At 45.1% G+C, this 26,652-nt stretch overlaps 1 protein-coding gene across 1 annotated transcript in view; it reads left to right on the top strand.

The window, feature by feature from the left end:
- Positions 1-26,652, top strand: part of LOC146060116 (putative ATP-dependent RNA helicase DDX60) — a 370,150-nt gene that overhangs the window by 162,633 nt on the left and 180,865 nt on the right. The window contains exons 23-25 of the mRNA XM_083173025.1: positions 11,172-11,305; positions 13,637-13,746; positions 15,243-15,347. Coding sequence (XP_083029151.1) covers positions 11,172-11,305; positions 13,637-13,746; positions 15,243-15,347 — 349 coding nt within the window. The remainder of the gene's footprint in view (positions 1-11,171; positions 11,306-13,636; positions 13,747-15,242; positions 15,348-26,652) is intronic.

The following is a 26,652-nucleotide window of genomic DNA, read 5'->3' as shown; positions in this document are numbered from 1 at the left end:
AAATCTAGCCTGTTAACCCATCTGGTGCTTAAGATTATCTGTGTAAGTCTCCTGTCAAGCAAATCTGGTTGCTTTATATATCTGCATTCCCTGTGTTATTTACTGGACTTATACTACTCACCTTACTGCTCGGACTCTCAGCTTCCATGCTGATTATTCCCATTGATCCTACTATATTCATTGCATTGTTTCAATTGCCATATTGCCTGTCTGCACCTTCAATAATAAATACCAGCGCACATGCGCAGAAACTACATCTCACCTCCACGACTAATCCTTCCTTCCACCACTGACCCACAAGCACCAACACAGGAACATCACTAAACCCAGACCTGACAGTTAGTCCAAGGCCCATGGACCCTGACGGCGGTCAGAATGTGGGTACAGGGGCCTTCCAGAGCCTGTCTTCATGGTTGGACAGTCAGGAGGCTGCTCAATGACAAATTATCCAGTTTCTGCAAGGAATGTCCTCGCGTCTGTATCTTCTGCAACAATCACTTCTTACTGCTTCTGTGCCTCCAGTGTCTACTCCAGTGCCAGCTTCCAGTTCTTCCAAATCTGTTCATCCAGTAGTTCCGACTCCAGTCTCTCACCTGCACCTTCCTGTACCCGTCAAGGATGATGGCCATCCCCAGCTGTGTCGAGGGTTCATTAATCAGTGTGAAATACAATTTGAACTGTTACCCCACAACTTCCCGACACAATGGACTAAGATCGCCTCTATAATATCTCTGATGACTGGTCCTGCCCTGGCTTAGGCTCCTTTGTGGGAGCATGCAATTGCTTAGTAATTACCCATAGTTACGCTCAACTTTCAAGTGCATCTTTGATGAACCTGGGCGCTCAACTTCGGCCTCTTCAGATTTGATTCAACTCAGACAAGGCAACCTAAGCATGTGTCAATAATTTATCCAATTCCAGACCTTGGCATCAGAGGTTGAGTGGAATAACCAGGCATTGGTGACTGCCTTCTGGCATGGTCTCTCAGATCGCATTAAGGATGAACTTGCCACTCGAGATATTCCTCCGCAGTTGAATGACTTGATTTCCTTGTGTACTAAAATTGATTTCCGTATACGTGAACGGAACAGTGAAAAGAATCGCAATGATCTCCGCAGACCATTGCGGCCTATGCCTCCGGCACATTCCCAGTCTTTATCTTCGGATGAGCCCATGCAGATAAATAGGTCTCAATTCACTCCTGAAGAGTGGTCAAGAAGACTACGGGAAAGACTGTGTCTATATTGTGCGGCTGCTGGTCATCAGTTGAGTTCCTGCCCTGTACATTCGGGAAACGACTGGACCTAACTTGTAATGGGGGAGTCAAGTTAGGTTCACTCCACCAATCTCCTCCTCTAGATCTGGTTCTACCAGGTATTATTGAGACCAATTCTGGACTTCACTCTGTGTCGCCTTAGTTGACTGTGGTGCTGCCGGCAACTTCATCACGCAGTCTACAGTAGACCGTCTCCGTCTTCCAGTTTCAAAGCTGTCCCAACCAAATTACATCACTGCGGTAGATGGAAGAGGGCTCAATTACTCAGCAAACACAATCTGTCATACTGGGTATAGGGATCCTCCACTCTGAGCTCATTGAGTTCCTCATCATCTCTAAAGCTACATATGAGGTCATACTGGGCATGCCGTGGCTCCAGCGCAATAATCCACAATTTGATTGGTCAACTCTTCAGTTGGTATCCTGGTCTCCATCCTGTTTCCATACCTGTCTAGCTCAAGTTATTCCAATAAGATCTTCTGATACGTCCTCATCATCATCAAGTCTTCCAGAGGCCTACCAAGACTTCGCTGATGTCTTCAGTGAAAGGCCACTGATAATCTGCCTCCTCACAGAGAGTGGGATTGCCCTATAGATCTCATCCCTGGTAAAAATCCTCCTCGTAGACGAACTTATCCTTTGTCGGTACCAGAGACTGAGGCTATGAGCACCTATATTAAAGAGAATCTCCAGAAAGGGTTTATCCTTCCGTCTTCTCCTGCCGGAGCGGGATTCTTCTTAGTTAAAAAGAAGGATGGAGGATTATGCCCTTGCATTGACTATTAAGGTCTGAATGATGCGACTATTAAGAATAGCTATCCACTGCCACTCATTACCAATCCATATCTGTAGTTGTGATGAATGGAAGACCGCGTTCAACACCCGTGATGGTCACTACGTGTACTTGGTCATGCCCTTCAGGTTGAGTAATGCAACCGCAGTGTTCCAACACTTCGTAAATGAAATATTTTGAGACGTGCTGTATAAGTATGTAGTTGTTTACCTTGATGACATCCTCATCTTCTCTCAAGACCTCCAGTACCACCGACAGCAAGTTTGAGAAGTTCTGCGATGTCTTTGCCAGAACCAATTGTATGGGAAACTTTTGAAATGTGTCTTTGAAGTTCCATCCATACCCTTATTAGGGTACATCATTTCAGGTACAGATCTTCGTATGGATCCCGAGAAGCTCAAAGCCATTGAGTCCTGGTCAGTACCAAATACCCTGAAAGCCACACAGCGATTCCTTGGATTTGCCAATTATTACCGAAAATTCATTAAGGGTTTTTCCACCTTGATCGCTCCCATCTCCAATCTCACTCGCAAGAGGGCAGACCCTACCAACTGGTCAGAAGAGGCCCTGACTGCTTTCCAAAAGATCAAAGATGCCTTCATTACAGCTCCAGTCCTTGCTCAGCCTAATGTTAACCAGCCTTTCGAGCTAGAGGTGGATGCTTCCACAGTTGGAGTTGGTGCCGTTTTGTCACAAGTGGGTGCCGATGGCAAGATACATCCATGTGGGTTCTATTCACGCAAGTTCCTTCCTGCAGAAAAGAACTACTCCCTAGGAGACCAAGAACTCCTGGGTATTAAACTAGCTCTAGAGCAGTGGTTCCCAACCCTGGTCCTCAAGTACCCCCAACAGTGCACGTTTTGCAGGTCTCCACACAGAATCAGTGAAATAATGAGCTCCACCTGTGGATCTTTTAAAATGTGCCTGAATAATCTGGGCACCTGCCAGGTGACCTGGAAAACGTGCATTATTGGGGGTACTTGAGGACGAGGGTTGGGAACCACTGCTCTAGAGGAATGGAGGTATCTCTTGGAAGGAGCTAAATTCCCAGTGACCATTTACACCGATCACAAGAACCTGGTTTATTTGAAAACCACACAGTCTCAACCCTCGTCAGTCTTGTTGGTCATTATTCTTCTCTCGTTTCAATTTCAAGTGTCAGTTCCGACCAGGCTCACAAAATGTTAAAGCTGACGCTCTATCTCGTTCAATGGGTCCAGATGAAGAGTCTTCCGATTCAGTCCTACACCCCATCCTGAATCCAATTGTCTTCGCCTCTACTCAAGTCTCTTCAGTTCCACCTCCAGGGAAAACATTTGTCACTCCTGATCTCCGTTCCAGTCTCCTCTCTTGGGCACATACATCCAAGTTCAATGGACATCCTGGTGTCCAAAACACTTATAAGTTCCTGCCTCAAAATTACTGGTGGCCAAAAATTAAGGCAGATGTACAAGAGTTTATTGCTGCCTGTCCTAAGTGTGCTCGGCATAAAACATCACATCAGGCTCCCGCAGGGCAGTTAAGACCTTTGTCCATTCCAAATCACCCGGGTTCTCATTTATCTATGGACTTTATCTCTGAGCTTCCACCATCCGATTGCTACAATACCATTTGGGTAGTCATAGATAGATTCACAAAAATGGCCCAAATCGTCCCTCTCTGAGGTCTACCTTCAGCTCCTCAGTTGGCTCAAGTCTTCCTCAAAGAGATTTTCCATCTCCATGTTCTACACAGAGAAATCATATCTGACCAATTTGTGGCAAGGTTCTGGAAAGCTCTCTTTTCTGCGCTGCAAGTTAAGCTGAAATTCTCGTATGCGTATCACCCTCAGACTAATGGGCAGACAGAGAGGGTGAATCAAGATCTTGAGACATTTCTATGACTCTATATCTCCCCTTCACAGGATGACTGGGTGAGTCTCCTTCCATGGGCTGAGTTCGCACATAATTTCCGCTATCATTCTGCTGCTGAGACCACTCCATTTTTTGCTGTCTTTGGTCAACATCCCTCAGTTCCTGATTTTCAAGACATTCCAGCCATCAATGTTCCAGCTGCGTCTTCTGCTCTCCAGCAATTCTGTCAGATTTGGAAGAAATTTCATACTTCCCTCAAAAAGGCTTCCCAGCTTTTTAAGTTCTTCGCTGATCGCAAGAGACATGCAGTCCCCAGTCTAAAGGTTGGAGGCAGAGTCTGGTTGTCCACACATAACCTTCGTCCCCGAGTGCCTTCAATGAAGTACGGTCCTAGATACATCGGCCCTTTCTCATTCAATCGAGTAATTATCCCGGTGGCATACAAGCTTCAGTTACCACACTACTTAAAGGTACTCAATGCCTTCCACATTTCTCTCCTCTGACCTCTAGTACTCAACCGCTTCCAAAGAACTCTTCCTGCTGGTCCCAAAGTATGAACTCAATGGGGCATCGAGTTCGAGAAGGTGGTAGATTCTCGGGTGTTCGGTGTCCACCCCTAAAGGGAGGGGTACTGTCATGAACCGGCATACAGCACTGTTACCTCTCTCATGCTGGAGCACTCCAGTTCACCTGCTTCCTAGTGTCCCTGTTGCTTAGGTGCTGAGAATGGCCACGCCTCCCTTGGTACGCTCCACCAATGACTGCAAACCCTCTGATACAAAGATCAGCTATTCCCAGCTAGCCTTGCCTTGGACTACAAGTCGCTACCAGCTACAAGTATCCTGGCTCTGTCTCAGTTCAGTTCTTAGTTCTGACACAGTTACCTGTTCCTGCTCGTCTCCCAGTGTAATTCCTCCAGTCAGTAATCTCCTGCTGGCTATTCCTCATGTTCCTTTCCAACTCCCTGAGTCTCTACTCCAGTTACCCTCTGTGGAACAAATACAGTGTCTGTCCCTAGTCACGCTGCCAGCTGCTATAAAGACGGGGGAAAGCGTCTAGAGTCAGCCGGCAATTATACCTTGATTGTATTACTGCAACTGTTTCACTTTGTATGTTTCATATGTTGCTCTTATAAGCATTAAATTGAGACAAAGTATCAGATTGCAGAATAGTGTTAAACTGCGTTAATTGCTGCAGTATGATATTGTAAGACGGGTATTCGAGTATAGTCAGTTTGCGGTAGTCACCCTGGCAAACTGCTATAAAGATGGGTATGCGAGTATAGTCAGTCTGCGGTAGTCACCCTGGTATAGTCAGTTTGCCAGGGTGAATATGGACTGATACCGCAAACTGACTATAGTCCCATACCCGTCTTTATAGCAGTTTGGCGCAGCACTTCCAAGGTGAAGCATCCACTTAATATGGGCGATGAGCTTCTGTGAGAGGTCTATGCTGATCCCAGACTGCGGAGATCACAGTCTCACACATAAATATTCTGTGTCAGGGACAAGTCACCAAGAGGTTTAATAATTAAAACATCTTAAAACACAGTCACATAGACATTGATTTAATACCATCCCAATAGACTGCCACTGAGAGGAAATGAGTCTTCAGACAAAGTATAAAGCACAGAGAGTTCCGGTACGTCCCCCATTTTAACGGAGTGTTAAAGAATCAATTCAGATGTATCTGTATGTATAGTCAGGGAGGAGACCCGGGAGAAGGCAGAGAACTCTGAACTCTGACTGTGATCCAGAGGAAGGATGTACACCCTTTCCATGCCATGGGAGGTGGGCATGCTCTGTAAAGGTAGGGTACTCATACAGTAATGTGCCTAGTCTCCTCCCCGACTATACATACAGATACATCTGAATTGATTCTTTAACACTCCATTAAAATGGGGGACAAATTAGAAGCAAAGCCTCCCATGTACAGTAGCAGGGTTTAATGCAGACGTACCGGAACTCTCCGTGCTTTATACTTTGTCTAAAGACTCATTTCCTCTCAGTGGCAGTCTATTGGGATGGTATTAAATCAATGTCTATGTGACTGTGTTTTAAGACGTTTTAATTATTAAACCTCTTGGTGACTTGTCCCTGACACAGAATATCTTGGCAACTGAATACACCGTCTTTATAGCAGTTTGCCAGGGTAACTACCGCAAACTGACTATACTCGCATACCCGTCTTTATAGCAGTTTGGCGCTCCGTGTGTGTCACATTATCTAATGCATATTGAAATGTTAGCAACTGTGCCTTGATATCAATTAGCCATTTTAAGGGCTATTGCCTGTCTGCTTGTGCTGCTCAAATTCCTTTCTGTTGTGACAGCCTGCACTTATATATCATGAGCAGCAAGCCGCGGCTCCGTAAACTACATTAACCCTGTCACCACCACACATGATTTATTGAAGTGTGCATTCTGAATGCAATGTGCTTATTATACTACACTGCAGGAACTAGTGTACAGTAGTTCATTATTTGTAACTCACTCCAGTCTATTACCATATACAGTACTTACAATATCATACTGCAGCAATTAACGCAGTTTAACACTACTCTGCAATCTGATACTTTGTCTCAATTTAATGCTTATAAGAGCAACGTATGAAACATACAAAGTAAAACAGTTGCAGTAATACAATCAAGGTATAATTGCCGGCTGACTCTAGACGCTTTCCCCCGTCTTTATAGCAGCCGGCAGCGTGACTAGGGACAGACACGGCGACCTGCTATAAAGATGGGGTGCATGTATATTATGATTATTTCTTTAAATATACATGGGGAGAGGTGAACGCTTCTTGTGCTGTAGGAGAGATCATGCAGCTATGGAACGCCCGCATGAGCGTTTCAGCTTTGGCAGTATAGTCGCAAGGATGGCAGCATATCGATCGAACATGCGTACACACTGCACTTTTGTTCCGATATGGGGCTGTCCAGTCGGATGAAAATAAAACAGCAAAGAACCTTCGACCGACCGAGTATGGACGGACAAGACCGTTTTTTGCCGCTTATCGCTCGTACGGGACAGCGTACACACCTATACAATTGAACGGCCGTCTGACCCAGAACGGAAGAACGGCCCGACAATTGTATATATGTGTACCCAGCTTAAGTCTCCTGTCAAGCAAACCTGGTTGCTTTATATTTCTGCAGCACTACGTGCATTCCCTGTGTTATTTACTGGACTTATACTACTCACCTTACTGCTCGCACCAACCCCGGGAACATCACTAAACCCAGACCTGACAGGGCCCTACAAGGTCTTGTTCCTCAGCTGGACTGGACGGCGATTTAGAGGAACATACATACAAGCTCTCTTAGTCTCTCCACTTTAGAAAACCTATACAAGATCTTAATGAGGTGGTTACTACACAAAATGTACCCCAATCTCACTAACCTTTGCTGGAGGTGCAAATTAACACCAGGCACCTTTCTGCATACATGGTGGTAGTGTCCAATGTATATACCATTCTGGAAGGAAATTTTTAAAATATCCGAACATACTGAAAGGATCAATTCCCAAAGAACCAGGCTTTTGATTACTGAATATATCAAATGCTCCCGCTAATACATACAAACACTATACTCTGAAACCTAAATAACGCCTCTAAGGCACTTATTCCGATCCTATGCAAATCAACGAGTCCTCCCTCAATCAAAGATTGGCTTAAAAAAAAAGATAATTTAATGGAAATGGAAGAATTCATAACCTTCGCAACACGGAAAATTACCACATTTAATGCGACTTGGTTACCCTGGCTAGAATTTAAAGTCTTCCCTTTATTCCTCCTACATGGCCTAAAGTCTCCTAAAATGTAACTAACTTCGCTGTTTAAGATATGTGATCATAACTGTCTCTAGATGCTTCAATAGATTTAAACGGATGTACCTGGTAAGACACTATGGGTGACATTTACTAGGGTGCAATTTGTGTTTTTTTTTGCGATTTTTAGGCAACAAAATGGTGTTATCGCATTTTTTGCAAAAATCACCTACTTAGTAGTGTGCACTAAGTCCTGGAATTCGCACATTTTGTGCGATAACTCGCACTTTTCCACTTGCCGGTAAAAATTCGCATTTTTATCGCATCCAGATGTTTTCCCATTCTAAAGTATACAAATCGCTTATTTAATGGCATGCGCAAACGGAATTCACATTTTTGAGGTGTCTAAAAATCGCACATTATTCAGACCAGGTTCTGATGGGCGAATTTGTCAGAGACATGCACAGATCATTGCGATGTGCGAAAAGAAGGGGTCCCCCTCTCCAGAACTTACCTGCCCATGCTGAAGCCCGAGGCTGTCCTCGATGCCCCTGGGCATCAAGCTGATAATTGTGTAAAAAATAAGAAAAACTATTGTGTAATGCTGTGGAACTATGAGTCCCAGCAAGCCTGCACCACATGCAGGGACTTGGAGAACCACAAGTCCCAGCATGCGGGGCAATAAAGGGCCCACTGGGACTTGTAGTCCCACAGTAGATCAAATAGTTAAATAAATACAAACACACACACTTACAGTAAAACTTTATTGCACACAGAGCCCATTCCTCCAATTCTCACCTATGTTGCCACAGAGCATCGGTCCCCTTCTCCAGTAGTATCCATGTGGGTACCTGTGGGTACAAAACATACTCACCAGCCATCTTCAGGGCTTCTCCAGGACCCCTGCACCGCTGTAACCTTGCTCCGGTTTACTTCTGGGGCCCCGCCCCCTGACCGGGACTTAAGCCCGCCCACCAGCCAATCATGGTCTGGCATCGGGAAATCCCGGACCATGATTGGTTGGTGGGCCTAAGTCCTTGTATAAAAAGTCTCCCCCCGGCTGTGGCATTACCCTGCTAGCTGGTTGGGCCCGGTGCTGGTTCTTGAAATACGGGGGACCCCTACTCATTTTGTCCCCCGTATTTTGGGAACGAGGACCTGCCCTTGAGCCTGGAGCTGGTTTTATAAAATCCTGGGGACCACTATTTGTTTTGCCCCGCGATTTTATGAAACCAGGACTGGCTCTTTGAGTCCGGGACTGGTTATGCTCAGGAGGGGGGACCCCACGTCGTTTTTCTTTTCCACTTTTTTTTTTAACAAAAATCTCACATGTCTGAAAATGTGCCGATTTTCATGACTAAAAATTGCACTATATCGCACTTTATATATATGTCGACTTGCTTTAAGTGTGTCTAATATTGGCCCAACATGACAGGCACACTTGTGTGTGAAGGTAGCAGATTTTGTGATGGTACATAAGAGCAGCTAAGAATACTACTACAAGTGTGGTTTAAAACAATGAAATCTATAATTGATATGAAGCTGGAAAAGCTGAAATTTTGAAACAGCAAAAGTGTGCTACCCATGTGTCTGCGATATGGTTAGTTAATTGGTTAATGAGAGAAACTTGTATGGCGCATGGGTGAGTATTGTGTGCAGGTGTTTGTATTTTAGCTATTGTGCATATGGATTGGGGTTGTGAATGTTGGTCTGTTAAGCGGTTGCCCTGCGAGGCCTGAGACTTGCTTTTTGAGAGCAAATGATTTTGAGCATGAACAGTCCAAGCGCTCGCACAGAGCTTCGAAGCCACCGCCCAGCTCTTATAGTCATCACCCTTGTATCTGATCCAGCCGAAGTATTTGATGGGGGCGGGAATTTTGTGGCATTATGCCCCGCCCCCTTAATACTCACGAATCGCGGAGCTCTACCCATCTGAGCAGCTGCAGCCTTGTGAGGACTGAGAACTTCATCCCAGACCAGCGGTCACTAAGATAAGCGCACGCTTATGATGGTAAATAAGACAGTTGCAGCAGCAAGCACTGATGCAATTATAACAGTGGCAGAGATATATTCTTATTCCTGTGACAGAGCATCGGCCCGCCCACATAGCCATGGGAATGCCCAGCGTCATCCCCGATGTTTGCGAAGGGCTCGGCGACTAAGCAAGCCGCTGAAGCCATTTGTAAAAGGGAACTGCACATGTGTATAATATACCATGCGCAATCCCACAAATATCGGGGCAGGGCCGAACTGGCAGTAATGTGAGTCAATCAGAATGACCCCCTAAATGCTGTAGCACTGCCATTATACTCCTAACTAAAAACTATAATAAACTAATACCAAACATCTTATTACCTTAAACAAATCCTTAATAAAAAGACTCTCATTGGTCAAATGAATATCAATTGTATGAAAAAGAAGAACATCTCTAAACTAATGAGATGACACCAAATCACCACACCAGCTCTGTAAAAAAGAATACGGGCGACAGCAGAGTTGACGTTCTTTCTTGCTTCATCTGTGTTTGCATAGTTTATGATTTCCATTCTATATGGGTGAAAACTAACTATTACTAACACGTTATTGATGTTGAGTGGAACCCCTTCTTTCCTGACAAAAATGTAATTTGAATATTAAGTTATTCTAGGTATTCTAAAAGTTTTCAGTTTTACAACTACAGTATGAACATTACGTAATTTTTTTAGTTTTATATGCATGATAGAATGCGGCAGAATCAGCATTGTCTTGCCACGGTGCAATCGAAATATAATATAAAATAATAATTAAACTACATTTAACAGACCTCACATCGTAATTCCCATTAGATGTTTGCCTCATACTGAGATGTTCATTACACGATGTGCCTCACACTGTGATGTCCATTAAGCCTCACACCATCCTGTGACGCCACATAGTCATGGGAATGCCCAGCTTCAGACCCTATATTTGCGAAGGGCTCAGCGACTATGCAAACCGCCGGGCCCTTTGTTCTATGATCAGTGGCGGAACTCATGCCCCATGAACTCATGCCCCACCCCCACTTACCGGCAGCGGATTGGGTATTTTTTCTGGATTTGCAGCGCAGCTGACTGCACACAGACAGTGACAGACAGCTGCCAGCACCATAGAGCAGTGCTGAACTTCTATTGCTGTCCAATGGAACTCGGTCCTGCAGCCTGCGGCTCTGTGTCAGGACAGCACACAGGCTGTAGGGAGGTATTACGCGGGAGGATGGGAAGTCAGTGACACACACAAACACCACACATGAAGAGGAACATGCTGCTCAGCCGCTGCAGCCCTCTTCTCTTCTACAAGCCTTGGGAAAAAATAAATCCCTGATAGCAGCCATTTTTGTGCAGAGGGAGGGGGTAGAGGAGAGGTGAAAATTACATGAAGTTACGCCACTGTCTGTGATCACAAGATTCAGATTATTCTATTCCTGTAACAAGTTTGAATTTGACCAAAATATATTATATTCTCTAGGTGGCTAATATCGGTAAAAGAATACTGGCAGCAAAATGATGACCAAGAAACCATCTGTGCGTCAAACCCACCTCAGAAAGGAGGAAAGAAAAATTCAAAAAAGACAGAAAAAAAGTGTTACAATGTCAGACTAGGTAAAGTACACCAAGGAAAATTATTAAAGCGAACACTTTCCATTATTTCTGGTAAATGAGATGAGAATGCATATTTTGGGGATTTGTCTATGATCGTTGGCAGCACAGATAGTATAATGTTTAGCATTACTGCCTCACAGCACTGAGGTCATGAGTTTAATTCCAACTAAGGCAGGTATTCAATACTTTAATTCTCCTTGTGCAGCGAATCCTGTTTTGGATTCGCTGCACAATCGCCGGGTTCCGGAGGGTTGCAGCATTCGCTGTCAGCCCTCCCTCACCTCCTATTCAACGCCTCAGGGGCTTGCTGCCCCTGGCGGCGAATTTTAACCCCCCCCCCCCGGCGAATGCCGCTGGGGAGCTGGAGGACGGCTGCAGGATTAGTGACCGCTGGTCTGGAAGCCTCCCTGCCTGCGCCGGACACTGTGGGGGTGAAGGAGGGCTGTGGGGGACACAGGGAGAGCCCCCAGAGCTGGCAGGGGGCTGTGTTAGGGAGCCGCTACACACTGGTCCCGATTGTGCATGTGTAATGATCAGGATCAGTGTGCAGTAAATATATGAATATTAATGAGCGGCTCCCGGCTCGGCCCCCTGCTGGTGAATATGTAAAAAAATATATATATTGTTTAAAAAAAAAAAAATTAAAATATATTCATGTGCTGCAAGCACATGAATAAAAATAGCATGCCCCTTCACAGAAAAAAAATCGGATTTTTTGACACCAAAATAAAAATAAAAAACACTTTATTTTCAAAGATCACATTCCAGTTCTCCAGAAAAAGATGACGAATATAAAATGGAGAAACCGGGGGAAAATCACTGGAGAAAGTAGTTCTCCACTTCAGCATTGAATACACTCTCGGAGAATTCCACTAAAAACCCCATTGAAAACCACTGGCGAATCGCGGAGAATCACAAACAGAGAATCGCCAGACATTCCATTCGCTCTTCATCTGCAGAGAATTGTGTCCATTGAATAGGGCGAATTGTTTTTTCTGTGAGAAAATTCCCTGTAAATCCAGCAAATTGCCTGATTCCCCAGAAATATATGGCGAATCAGAGGCATTGAATACTGGCCTATGGCCCTAACTTTGCAGAGATTGCATATTCTCCCCGTGTTTGCATGGGTTTCCTCTGGGTACTCAGGTTTCCTCCCACAATCCAAAAATATACTGGTAGGTTAAATGGCTCCCAACAAAATGAACCCTAGAAAGTCTGTGTGTGCATGTACATGTTGTAGGGAATATGGATTGTAAGCTGGGGCAGGGACTGATGTGAATGCTCAAATATTCTCTGTAAAGCGCTGCGGAATATGTGTGCGCTATATAAGAAACTGGTCATAAATAAATAAAATGATCAAACATACAGTAAGGCTTTTTGTACCAAACAAAGGGGGCAATTCATCATTGATTGTAGAACTACTAAAATTGCTATTCCCTGATTCTTGCAAGTCTGCGCATTGCGCGCACGCCATAGCGAGGGCTCAAACTGCGCTTGCATTCTGGAAATGTAACTGCAGTTTGAGTGATGACAGGGGATGGAGACGCGGTATTTTTTGGGATGGTTCGAAGTGGCTGTGTGACGGCACATGCTTTTTCTTTCGCAGCTAGGCTGCTCAGGTAGAGGGTTACCATAGTTTTGCGATACTTTGCAATCGCATCGCAGGGGGGACTAAGCATGCTGTTCGGCCTTGCCCAGTACTCCGCAGTCCTCAGCATGTTAAAGAGTGCAGCCACCATTTTTATTTTTTAGAAAAATTGTGACAGATGCTGAATCAGACCCCCAATGCAGATATTCACACATTAAAAGAATTTTATGCATTCATGTGATTGCTCTTACTTGTATGCATTGTTTCATGTCTGTCATCACTATCAGTGGTACTTACACCTCCCCTATCCTCTGTGCAAGAAAGCCATCTAAAATAGACTATTCGCTCTGTAGGCACAACTCTGCATAGTATACAATTCCAACAACACACCTTTCGCATGCCTTTATCCTGCAGGCATGTAACCACTCAGGTGGAGACGTGACTGAGATGTCTGATAGCTTTTCCTTTGCCCACTGTCAATATTAAGGTCTTTTGGACCATTTATGCTCCCTATGATGTCTGAACTTGCCTATAACCCACAATAAAGCTGTTTTTCGTAGTGTACTCTACAATAATAGCATCTTTACAGAACCATTCTATACGGATATTGCTACACGTTAGTTCATATTTCTATCATGCGACAGCTTTAAATGGGAAATGAAACATGATTAATGTGCACTTAAAATACTAAAGCATATTATATGTACCAAATTGTGGTAAATGTATGTTTCCATTGTATTTAGTGCTACATGATAAGAGATACAATGACCTGGAAACATATATTTGCTCTGTGCAAGATTCTAACATCGACTTTGAACATTTCCATCCATGTGCTGCCTTAACGGTAAATCATGTAAGTATGGATAATGATTAACTGTATTACAATATGTTGCCAAAATGTGGACAGGTATATTTCGACTGCTAACCACAGTACTACATATAACAATGAATTAAACAATGAATTAAATGTGCAGTTACCTCAATTATAAAAGATATTAGAGAATTTGCAAATAGAGTGATTATCTAATGACTGTGCGCACAGTGTTCACATTGCATGTGTGTGTGGGAAAGTAGCAACTGAAAAATGCAAATGGTTAGCAATCGCAATGTAGATTGACTGACATGAAGCCGATGCTTGGGGCGAAACATGATGTTTTCTGGGTGTGTCTGAAATATACGGAGGAATACTCAGGTGTTTTAACCATTTGATTGCTAAGGGAATTTGTCAAAATAGGTGTGAAAATTGCCAAACAAACCTTTTTCTTAACCCTATGAGTTCCAACATTGCTGTGAGAGATCCTCAAAATATTCATTAAAAATCCCAGCGACGCGCACAGGGACTGTTCTTTTTTTTGGTGCAATATTTAACTAAACTTAAATTAATTGACTTGGCTGTATTTGTATTTATTTATACTATTTATTTATACTAAAAGCACAGTCGCTGTGAGTGATGCTGGCATTTTTAGCGGATATTTTGAGAATCACAGCAATGCTGGCACTTAAAGGGTTAAGGTAGGTGTGTCTGTGACATCTGAACTGACCACTTCCAGCTTTAGTAGCAGATTAGTGGAAGCCTCACACCTACTCAAAGACTCTTCGATGTTCCAAGATTTGCAAATGGATCTCCATATGGATGGCGATCTGTGATGCATTTGGGGGGGGTGGGGGGTGGCTGTGGCGGCTGCATGACATCAAACAAAGCCACTGTGACCCAAAAAATGGGCACCCAGTGGTTAGCCGATAATGTGAAAGTGCATTGCAGGGTGGCCTTGCCCTGTGTCGGGCAGCCCCCCTCAGTGGGTTGTAGTTTTGCGACTCCTCACAAAACTACAACCCAAGCTGAATGAAAGCCACTATCACTAAAGGCAGCAATTCTAATGTCTTAAAACGTTAAAGTAGATCTATATTCGGACTCAACTAGGGGTTTAATTATGCTCAGCTAGATCCCTGCCTTGCACCTCAATGGATCAAGAAGAGAAGCAAATAAACCATGATAAATAACTTTTGAAGAACTGTAAAATGCTTTTTATTGGGCCTTATTGGAACTGTGACATGTAGATAACATTTTAGCAATCTGTATCCCAAAAACTTTAGGTGAACTCCAATGGTGCAAATTGTTCATGCTATAGCTAAGATTTTTACTATATCACTGATGAATCAACACACACTTTTATTATACACGATACTCACAAAGTGCTCATTCTTCCATGCTATTTGTCAATTTATTTATTCATTCCAATAGTCACACTGCCATACAATAACAAAGAGTGCATTGCAATAGTTAAACAAGGGAGAAGGATGTCTTGACTCTTAGATATGCATTGACTATTCTTATTCAATATAAATTAGATGAAGAACTATGGCATACCACAAGATCTTTCGTTATCTCCAAGGGAAAGCCTCCAGCTGTATGACAGCATGGTGTCAGCATGGCCAACATGGCCAAATGTAAAGGTAAGACTACAATCACATCCACTATAGCAGCAGTTTTAGTTATCTGAATTATTTGAAATCACACAATATGGATGTAATGATTCCAAGTGGGAACAATTCTGTATCATCTGTGTCTATCAAATACTGTGCGTGTGCGAGTGTATGTGTGTGTGAGTGTGTGTGTATATATATATATAGTCCCAGGGTAGCCAGGCACTTCCTCCTAGATCAATTGCTGTCTGGGTGCTCGCACCAAAATGATGTATGTACAGTCCCAGCGTGGGTGCTGCATTCCAAGGAAAAAACTTCTATAAATCCGTATAAAACAGTTTTATACGGATTTATAGAAGTTTTTCCTTGGAGTGCAGCACCCACGCTGGGACTATATATATATATATATATATATATATATATATATATATATATATATATACATATATATATGTGTGTGTGTGTGTGTACTCCAAAATACCGGCACTCAGTCTCCCCTTTGGGGTCTCTTGCTCGGGTGCCTTCTGCAGCCTTACAGCCTTGCACATGTATTCCAATAGAACAGTGGCACTCTGAGACTTGAAAAGTAGTGAAACAACCGTGAGGTTTAATGGGACTACAGTTTTCAGGGTTTTCACCCCGTCATCAGGTCCTGAAACTGTAGTCCCATTAAACCTCACGGTTGTTTCACTACTTTTCAAGTCTCAGAGTGCTGCTGTTCTACTGGAATATATATATATATATATATATATATATATATATATACAACAGAGAAAATATAGGTGTGCTGACACCTGTAGTCCTTAGTAAGACAGTCTGTAAATCAGTGTCCTTAAAAGCACACACTAGTCCTGTATAATTCTTGGACTGCAGCTCCCCTCCTGTGATCCTGATTCCCACGGGGTCTCTTACAACATCTCCATCGATAGTGTAATATCGTTTTTAATCAAAAACGTGTGCAAACAATATAAATGCAATTTTGCAGAAAGTAGTGCCCGTACCAAGGTCTCCCTCTGGTGTGGGCTGGCTACCACAAGATTTCACAATAAACCACTGGCAAGACAGCTCGCAATGATGGACTCACGGGACCCTCAAGATCTCCACAGGCTCTCCCGGCTGGCTACGACTTTGCGCTCAGCACACACACCCGGCAGGCAGCTCGGACCACCAGCAGCGTCTCTAGCAGCAGAGTAGCGTCACACAAGCCACGCCCCTACGCGTTTCGTCACAGGACTTCGTCAGTGGCATCCATCAGCTTCTTAGAAATTGCTTTCATGTCCACTGCTTGTGGACATGAAATCTGTGGACATCTATGGAAACTTATGCTGGAAGGCAAATATGATTACCGCTATGAGCCTTTCAATTGGTCTTGATACCATTGTGGCTTTACCAGACAGTCTATCTGTAATAGGCAATAGGGAGATTATACACGATATACGATAACTGTATGAATATTTATGTGCATAGCATGCTTAGAGATGCAGCCATCATGTTGTAGTTCTAATAGTTTTTTAAAATGTTTTGTTTCATTTGTAAAAAATAACACATAATGGTTTGTCCACACATATTTACTGCGGAGACTGGGGACACACGCTTGATTGCCTGAGAGCCGCATCTCACGTCCCCAAGGTGATCTTATTGTATATATTACGGCCGCAACAGACCACATCTTATTGACGTCACTTAGTTACACGCCGGCTGCAGCGTGAGCGGATCTCGTTGGCAGACGGACATAGGGGGCTATTCAAGGTTGGTCACTTTAATGTTGTGATTGAGCCTGAGGACAACAAGCAAGTGTTGAAACGTTGCTGTATATTTGTCTCACCAATAAGAAACCTTTGTTATCTACGCTGGAGTGCTGCATTCTTTTTTCCTACATATGCCCTTTGTGCTATGCGGGCACCCGCAGTGAATATATTGGATATGTGGATGTGCCGGACCAAACCTGTTCCTATATATACCGTATTTGCAGGAATATAAGATGACTGGGCGTATAAGACGAACCCCCAACATTTCCACTCAAAATATAGAGTTTGCTATATAAGTGCACCCGGCATATAAGACGACCCTCCCTCTCAAAGTAGCTTGCCCCGGTGCCTGCAATTAGGAACCTTGCAGCTCCGATTATACAGATCCAGGAAAAAGGGCACTCGGGGACTCCAAATAGGTGAAAACAAAGGACTGGTTTATTGCTCAGTCATGAAATGTGTCAACGTTTCGGGGTCTCCCCCGTCGTCAGGACAGAAATGGTGAATATATATATATATGAAAAAAAGAAAAAAGTTTCAGAGGGCGCTAAGAAACTGTTCAATAATTGTATTGTATTTAATACAGTAAAAAAAATTCATATGACATAACCATAAAATCATAAAACATACATTTAAAAGCAATTAAGAATAATAAGCACACATCAAAATTTCTCAATGGGATTCGTTATCATGACCGATTTTTAGCCGATGTTAGTGATAGCAATTGTCCTTTGGCTACTTGTTAGTAGGAGTTAGTCGGTGAAGGTGTTAACCCAACGCATTTCGTCAATGATATGACTTCCTCAGGGGCAAGGACAAACCGATGAACTTATTATTGAACGTGGAGTAAATCCAACCAACATATAAATACTAATCCAATATAGGTCTGATGTATTCAACCATTGATAAGTAACTCCTCTGAAAAGGGGATCTGCTCGGATGAGCTTAGGCTTTTTGACCTTATACCCAGTCAAAACAATCGTACCACAGATGTCAATCTTCTGGGAATAGGAGTCTGCTTTAATAAACTCAGGCTCTGTGACCTTATATCTGATCAAATACCGTATACAAACGATGCGTGCTGCTTGAATCCCCAGCAATGAATCTTAGGGTGGAGTGAAAAAAATTGAAATTGAGATATTCAAAATCGGCTAGTGTGGAAAGTTATGACTTGACCTGAATAAGAAACGTGCAAAAGCATTTTGATCTGAGTCAACATCTTCTGTTCTGGCAAGAGACCTAAAGTTTTACTTTTTAGGTGAAAATAATGAAACCTATGAATAAGCTCTGATCTAGTTAAAATTATGTCAGGATGTCTTAGAGTGGTTCATTAATATACTTTAGCATCAGGGGCAGATTGGGGATTAAAACCAGCCCAGGAAATATCTTGAAGCAGCCCTAATGGGGAGGTCTCCCCAAAATCCATATGCATACCTCCCAACATTGGTTGCATTAAAAATAGGGACCTACTGTATTGCGCGCCGAAGGTGCACCTGTTTTTTTGGGTGAGGCCTAGCGTATGCTGGCGTGACCTATTTCAGCGAGGTCACGCCCCATTTTTGCTGCTGTGGGGGCATGGCTAGCGGCTCTCTGAGCTGCTGGCTATGTCCCCAGCCCCTCAGGCTGCAGAATAGATGCTGGGGAGGAGAAGGGACGAAGGTGGCAGAGGAAACAGGGTGAGAGGAGGGACAAAGGTGGCGGAGGAAGCAGGGTGGGAGGAGGGATGAAGGTGGCGGAGAAAACAGGGTGGGAGGGGGGATTCAGGGTGGCGGAGGACTTTGTGGAGGAGATGGTAGTGTGAACATACTGAGCTTCCATTGAGCCCAGCAATGGCAGGAAAGGGCCACACCACAAAGGCCCTGCGGCGGCCGGGAAGGGACTGGGAAGCACCCCACCTGAGTGCCCCGAGGCGGCCGGGAAGGGACCGAGTAGCACCCCACCTGAGCACCCGGCGGCAGAAGGGAAGGGACCCGGGTGCACCCCACCATGGTGCACCGTGCATAGCGGTTTAGGATAGAAGCAGCGTAAGTAGCAGCTCACTGGCCCACTTAGACCAATGTGTGTATATATATATATATATATATATATATATATATATATATATATATACAAAGTCCACAATCAAGTGGCACTCGGAGACTGTTGAAAGTGTCAAAATCTTTGTACACACTTTGAACAGTCTCTGAGTGCCGCTTGATTGTGGACTTTGTATATGCAAGGGGACACCTGCCCAGCTTGAATAAGGAAGCCATCGGAGAAAGGTAAAGAAACAATTTGTCTGGTTTACCCTGTGAGTGCCGGTCCTTGGGACGGAATATATATATATATATATATATATATATATATATATATATACACACACACACACATACATACACACACACACACATATATATCATACTTGTGTAGTTTCACGGCGCCAGCTTACACTACGTTTGAAGCTATGCTAATAGCGTAGCCCAGCGGCAGCCTAAGCTACGTTATCAGCGTAGCTTAACTTCTGCCTTACTTGTGTATTTTCATGGCGGCAGTGTAAGCTACATTATCAGAGTAGCTTGGCGCCATGAAACTACACAAGTAACTACCGTACTGTTGCCGGGAACTTCCTCTCTGGCCCCGGGGTCCCTGGCAACCCTAGTCAGCGCCTCTCTGACACCTCCCTTCTCTTTGGCGGAGAGGTGATCATGCTGGCGCTGGCGGAGAGGCGCTCCATCTGTTTGAGATGCAGGAGCGTCTCAGACGCTCCAGCATTGATACACTCCTGCGTTTGAGTGGCTATTGCTGAAATGTATGATATGGCAAGTGTGAATGTGTTCCTGAAACACCCCCACTATCCACAGCATCCCGAAGCATGGCAAACGCAGCGAGCCCCACGAGGGGACGCATTGCGCGTCCTCCCGACCTTTTCATACCCCCACTATCCACGTCAGCGTGGAGTTGATTTTATATAGTGTGGTGAGCGCAGCAAGCCCCATGAGGGGACATGGATTACATGTAATCTGCGTGCGCTCGCCACGCTTCTGGCTCGGTGGCTCTCTGCGCTCGTCACACTATATAAGATCAACTCCACGCCGACGTGGATAGTGGGGGTATAAAAAAGGTCAGGAGGATGCATAACACGTCCCCTCGCGGGGCTCGCTGCGCTCACCATGCTTCGGGATGCCGTGGATAGTGGGGGTTTGAAATGGAGGCATTTGATAGTATGACACATGGAACACTGGCAAATGCCGCAATAGCAACTCAGATGCAGGAGCGTCTCATTGCTGGAGCGTCTGAGACGGTCCCGCGTCTCAAACAGATGGAGCGCCTCTCCGTCGGCGCTAGCATGATCTCCTCTCCGCCAAAGAGGGGATCATGCTCGTGCCGGAGGTGTCAGAGAGGCGCTGACTAGGCTTGCCAGGGACGCCGGGGACACAGATGCAGTTCCCGGCAACAGTACGGTAGTTACTTGTGTAGTTTCATGGCACCAATCTACGCTGATTACGTAGCTTATGCTGCCGCCGTGAAAATACACAAGTAAGGCAGCCGTTGGGCTACGATACTGCTGACTGACTACACTAACTACGTTGGGCGCAGGAACACTACGCTGATTATGACAGTACGCTACGCTGGCGCCGTAAGCTGGCGCCATAAAACTACACAAGTACCATATATATATATATATATAACTGTCCAAGGTCCGGCACTCCAAATAACCAGTAAAGAACAGGGTCCGGTGCCCTCACGAGAAGACGAAATAGAACAGGTGAAGGTGCGGCACTCCGGAGCAATAATCAAATAAAGTCAGACGACAACGGACTGATTTGACAACGTTTCAGTTGTATTTAAGCAACTTTTTTCAAAACATACATATAAAAAAGACAGAGTGTACATACCTTAAATACTACTAACAATCACCCGTGCAAAGTGAAGCTGCGGCAGAGAGGGCGGGACAATCCCCCGGCCCCATCGCCGTGCAGTGACGTCATCGCGTAGCAGACGCAATAAAATGACAAATGAACCATCACCATGACAACGGAAAAGCAATCTGGAGTAAAAAGACAGATGTTATGATTACCAACAAGTAAATACGTAAATGCGAGAACAAGCAAAAATATACAATATGCAGTATACGATAAACAATGAATCCCATGTTCCGTGATCATAATACAAGTAATGTTAAGACATTTAGCGGAAAAATGCGTATGAGATGCTTTCATTGAGACCACGGGGAGAGACCACATCTAATTTATGGATCCACATCGCCTCCCGTTGTAAAAGTTGCAATGCCCTATTACCACCCCGGATAGAGGGGGGAATGGTGTCAATAATGCGGTAACGTAAAGAATTGAGAGGGTGAGAAAATTAAGCAAAATGTCGGGCTACTGGCTGTTCGCTGGTGCCCGCTAGAATGGCTTTGCGGATAGCTGCACGATGCGCGGCCATCCTCTCCTTGAATTTACACTCGGTTTTACCGATGTAAGTTAACCCACAAGGACAGAGAATCTGATAAACCACATGGCTGGTGTCACAGTTAACGTGGTGGCGAATGGAGATGGATCTACCAGTGTGGGGGTGCTTGAAGGTTTTGCCTGCCAACATGAATTGGCATGTAACACACCCACAACGGGTGCAGCCTAGAGGTTTGCTGGTCAGAAAAAAACTGGTACGTGGTTTGGACTGATGCAATTTAGAAATGTCAGTTTTGACAAGCAAGTCCTTAAGGTTCTTACCCCTAGAGTAACACGGCATGAGAGAGGTATTAGCAAAAGGTAGCGTGGTGTCAGTTGACACAATGGGCCAGTGTTTTTTAGTGATGGCATTGATGGAAGGGGAAATCAGGCAGAATTTATTGACCCATGGGAGTTTGGGCTCTGAGGGAGGTTTGTTCTTTTTACTCAGGAGAGAAGTGCGATCCAATGTTAGAGCCTTGATTTTTGCCTGCTGTAACAAGCTATCAGAATAGTGTCTATTGCAAAATTTGCGCATCAGAGCATCTATCTGTGTGAGTGCCGTGGAATGATCGCTATTGATACGCAATATGCGAATCATTTGGGAATATGGCAACCCGCGTTTGAGACTATGCGGGTGACAGCTGGAGGATAGCAGGGGTTGATTCCGATCAGTCGGTTTTTGATATAAGGTGGTGTTAATGGTGCCATTCAAAAGTGAGACAGATACATCCAGAAAATGCATGTGACTCTGACTAGCAGAATAAGTAAATTTAATGGGACATGGGGATTGGTTATGTACATCAATGACGGCGGCGAACGCTTCTTTGGTGGATGACCAAATAATGAAAACGTCATCTATATAACGACCCATGAAAGTAATATTGGCAAGGACCTCTGGTCTGTTATAAAATAAATGAAATATAAAAAGGACTTGCTTGTCAAAACTGACATTTCTAAATTGCATCAGTCCAAACCACATACCAGTTCTTTTCTGACCAGCAAACCTCTAGGCTGCACCCGCTGTGGGTGTGTTACATGCCAATTCATGTTGGCAGGCAAAACCTTCAAGCACCCCCACACTGGTAGATCCATCTCCATTCGCCACCACGTTAACTGTGACACCAGCCATGTGGTTTATCAGATTCTCTGTCCTTGTGGGTTAACTTACATCGGTAAAACCGAGTGTAAATTCAAGGAGAGGATGGCCGCACATCGTGCAGCTATCCGCAAAGCCATTCTAGCGGGCACCAGCGAACAGCCGGTAGCCCGACATTTTGCTGAATTCTCTCACCCTCTCAATTCTTTACGTTACCGCATTATTGACACCATTCCCCCCTCTATCCGGGGTGGTAATAGGGCATTGCAACTTTTACAACGGGAGGCGATGTGGATCCATAAATTAGATGTGGTCTCTCCCCGTGGTCTCAATGAAAGCATCTCATACGCATGTTTCCGCTAAATGTCTTAACATTACTTGTATTATGCCTATGTTTGGCTACTGTCTCCATCTTCTCGTGGGTCACGTAAGTGCTCCAGTGGAGCCTCGGTCTTTCTTTCTATCTCCAGTGGCCCGCCGTGGCCGTGCCCCTCCGTGGTTTCATTCTTTTCTCTTTACATCCATCTCTAGTGGCCCGTCGTGGCCGTGCCCCTCCGTGGGTTCATTATTCTCTTTCCATCCATCTCCTGTGGCCCGCCATGGCCGTGCCCTTCCGTGGGTTCATTCTTTTATCATCTTTATTGTATCCTTCTTGTTCTCTGGTTCTTTCTCTTTTGTCTTTATTAGCATCTTTCAGGCAGGGAGTGTCCTCTATTGCTATCCTTGTTTTGGGGAGTCGCCGTCCCTGTGGCGTAGCCTGCTGGGGACTCCTCTTTTTGTCCTCTTGTGTCTGCGACTTGGTTGCATCCCGGTTTGGCCAGGTGCCGGCAGTCAGGGGTCAACTCTCAGCTAGGCCCGGTAGTTAGTGGTCCTCTTGGGTACCCTTTGGCGATCGTCTTCCCCTTGATGATTCCTAAGACCTGGCTGCATCGGGGTAGGAGCGGGCCTAACTCGCTCCTTTGGACGCGGCGGCCACAGGTGAAGCCTAGCTCTGCAGGGGTTTACCATCTTCCTCAGGGACTCAACAGAGTTAGTGTAGCATCCGCTGTGGCCCTCCTAACCGGCGGTCCCGGCTACAGGCTGACGCCTGACCACCTGTCTACATCCGCCAACAACTGCTCCTTGTGCCACAGTGGGCATCGTAACACATACTGGACAGGATGCCACAAATTCCTTGATGTCTTTTCTGATTGGGGGCCACCAGTAAGACCGCGGAAGAATCTCGAGAGTGTTTGAGACACCGGGATGTCCAGAGAATAATGACTTGTGGGCCCATGACAGTAATTTTGGGCGGAGCACAGGGGACACAAAAGTCTTGCCAGGAGGAGGCACATGGCTACTTTGGGGAGATGACACCGGGGACACCTGGGTAGGAGCAAACGCGATGGGGTCAATAATGGGATGATTCTCTTGTGTCGACTGATCCTCTTCCATGGAGCGGGACAAGGCGTCAGCCTTCACGTTTTATGTGCCAGGACGATACAGGATCTTGAAAGAGAACCTAGAAAAAAACAAAGACCATCGAGCTTGCCGAGGATTCATACACTGAGCTGACTGAAGATACAACAGATTTTTATGATCGGTAAAGATAGTCACTGGGAATTTAGCTCCTTCCAAGAGATACCTCCATTCCTCGAGGGCTAATTTAATGGCAAGTAACTCTTGGTCACCTATGGAATAATTTCTTTCTGCAGGTAAAAATTTGCGGGAGAAGAATCCACAGGGATGTTGTTTCCCAGCACTGGATGTCTGTGACAAAACTGCACCTACTCCGATGTTGGAGGCATCCACTTCCAGGAAGAAAGGTAGATCCATGTCGGGTTGCAATAAGATTGGGGCAGTGATAAAAGATTGTTTCAGAAGCTGAAAAGCTGATGTAGCCTCTGTAGACCATACGGATGGATTAGCTCCCTTTCGGGTGAGAGCAGTAATCGGAGCAATCAGTGTAGAAAAACCTCTGATGAATTTTCGATAATAGTTGGCAAAGCCTATGAAGCGCTGGACCGCTTTCAGTGTAGTGGGTTGCGACCACCCGGTTTCGGCTTCCAACTTTTCGGGATCCATGGCTAACTCGGAGCCAGAAATAATGTACCCCAGAAAGGGAACTGAGGGTACCTCGAATGTACCTTGGAAATTTTGCCATAGAGTCTATTCTGCCTGTGACGGGATAAGACCTCCTTAACTTGAGAACGGTGAGAAGGTAGATCCTTGGAAAAGATCAAGATGTCATCTAGGTAAACCACGAGACAGACGTACAACATATCTCTGAAGATCTCATTCACAAACTGTTGAAACACAGCTGGGGCATTGCAGAGGCCAAATGGCATTACTAAATACTCATAGTGACCATCTTTTGTATTGAATGCAGTTTTCCACTCATCACCCTCTCGGATTCTTATCAGGTTGTACGCACCACGCAGGTCTAATTTGGTAAAGACCTTGGAACCTTTCACTCGATCGAATAACTCAGTGATTAACGGGAGTGGATAACTGTTTTTAACTGTGATATTATTCAAGCCTCTGTAGTCTATATACGGTCGTAGGCCTCCATCTTTTTTTTTCACAAAAAAGAAACCTGCGCCAGCTGGAGATTTAGAAGGTCGGATGAATCCCTTTTGTACATTTTCTTGGATATAGGCTGACATAGCTTGGGTCTCAGGAAACGATAATGGATATGTTCGACCTTTAGGGGGAGTCTTTCCAGGGAGTAGATCAATTGGACAATCCCATTTACGATGGGGTGGCAGCGTGTCTGCAGACTGTTCACAGAAGACATCAGTAAAGTCTTTATAGACCTCCGGTAACCCAGGCAAAGAAGTAGTCTTGACAGAGCGCATGGGTAGGACAGGTCTAATGCAGTGCTGGTGACAATGGGGACTCCATTGCTCCAATTGCAGGACTGCCCAGTTAATACTGGGATTATGCTGTTTAAACCAGGGGATTCCCAGCACAATGTCATATGACGCCTTGTGAATGACAAGGAGTTCAATCAGTTCCTGATGTAATATACCCACTCTCAGGTGAACGGGTCTGGTACGGGAATGGACCTCGCTGCCAGGAATCTTGCTGCCATCCACTGCTGTGACCGAAAGATGGGGATTTATGGGAGTCACTGGAATATGCAATCTGGAAACAAGACCTTGAGAAATGAAATTCTCCGCTGATCCAGAATCGATCAGGGCCGAACTTGTGACAGACCCTTCCGGGGTCGTCAGGGACACTGGGAGGACAAAATTGGTACTGGAAGGAGACTGCTACATGACCTAACCTAACTCCTTCGTTACAGGTTAGGCCTTGGAGTTTCCCGACCGCTCGGGACATTCATTGATGAAGTGACTAGGAACAGCACAATAGATACACAGTCGATTGTGCTGCCGACGGGTGCGTTCCTTGGGAGTCAGACGTGATCTACCGATTTGCATTGGTTCTTCACGAGCAGGAGACTCAGGGCGTACTCTGGGGGTAATCTTGGGAATTAACTTCTTTTGTTTCTCTAAACCTCTCTCTCGGAGGCGTAAGTCAATCTTGACACACAGGGAGATAAGATCCTCCAGACAATCTGGAAGGTCATGGGTTGCTAATTCATCTTTAATGCGGTCTGAGACGCTGAGCCAGAACGCGGCTGTCAGGGCTTCATTGTTCCACTGTAATTCGGAAGCCAGAGTTTGGAACTGGATCACGTATTGTCCCATGGATCGGGAGCCTTGCTTGAGATGTAAGATGTCAGTGGATGCAGAAGCCGGGGGTAAAATATTCCTCTGCACAGTTGACACAGGTGTCGACAGGGATTGCTGTAAAGTATCCAAACGGTGGGATACATCCTGGAGGAACTTTATCACCTGCTGCTGGGTGGCTTCCTGATTCTCCATCCTGGCGGTGATATTCTGGATAGCCGCTGGTCCCACACTGGGGTCTTGAGCCGAGTCCATCGGCCTTGAACAAACTGTCAGCTCAGGGGTTTGTTGTGTTCCCGGCTGTGACCGTGGTGGACCAGTGGAGGGTGCTGTGTAGCGGAATACAGGGGGTTTGATGATTGACATACACAAGGGGACTGGAGC

The sequence above is a fragment of the Crinia signifera genome, chromosome 1 (assembly GCF_055691185.1).
Source record: "Crinia signifera chromosome 1, ASM5569118v1, whole genome shotgun sequence".
In the NCBI taxonomy this organism is placed as follows: Eukaryota; Metazoa; Chordata; class Amphibia; order Anura; family Myobatrachidae; genus Crinia; species Crinia signifera.
Note: the sequence above shows the minus strand (reverse complement) of the source record. Positions and strands in the feature narration are given on the sequence as shown.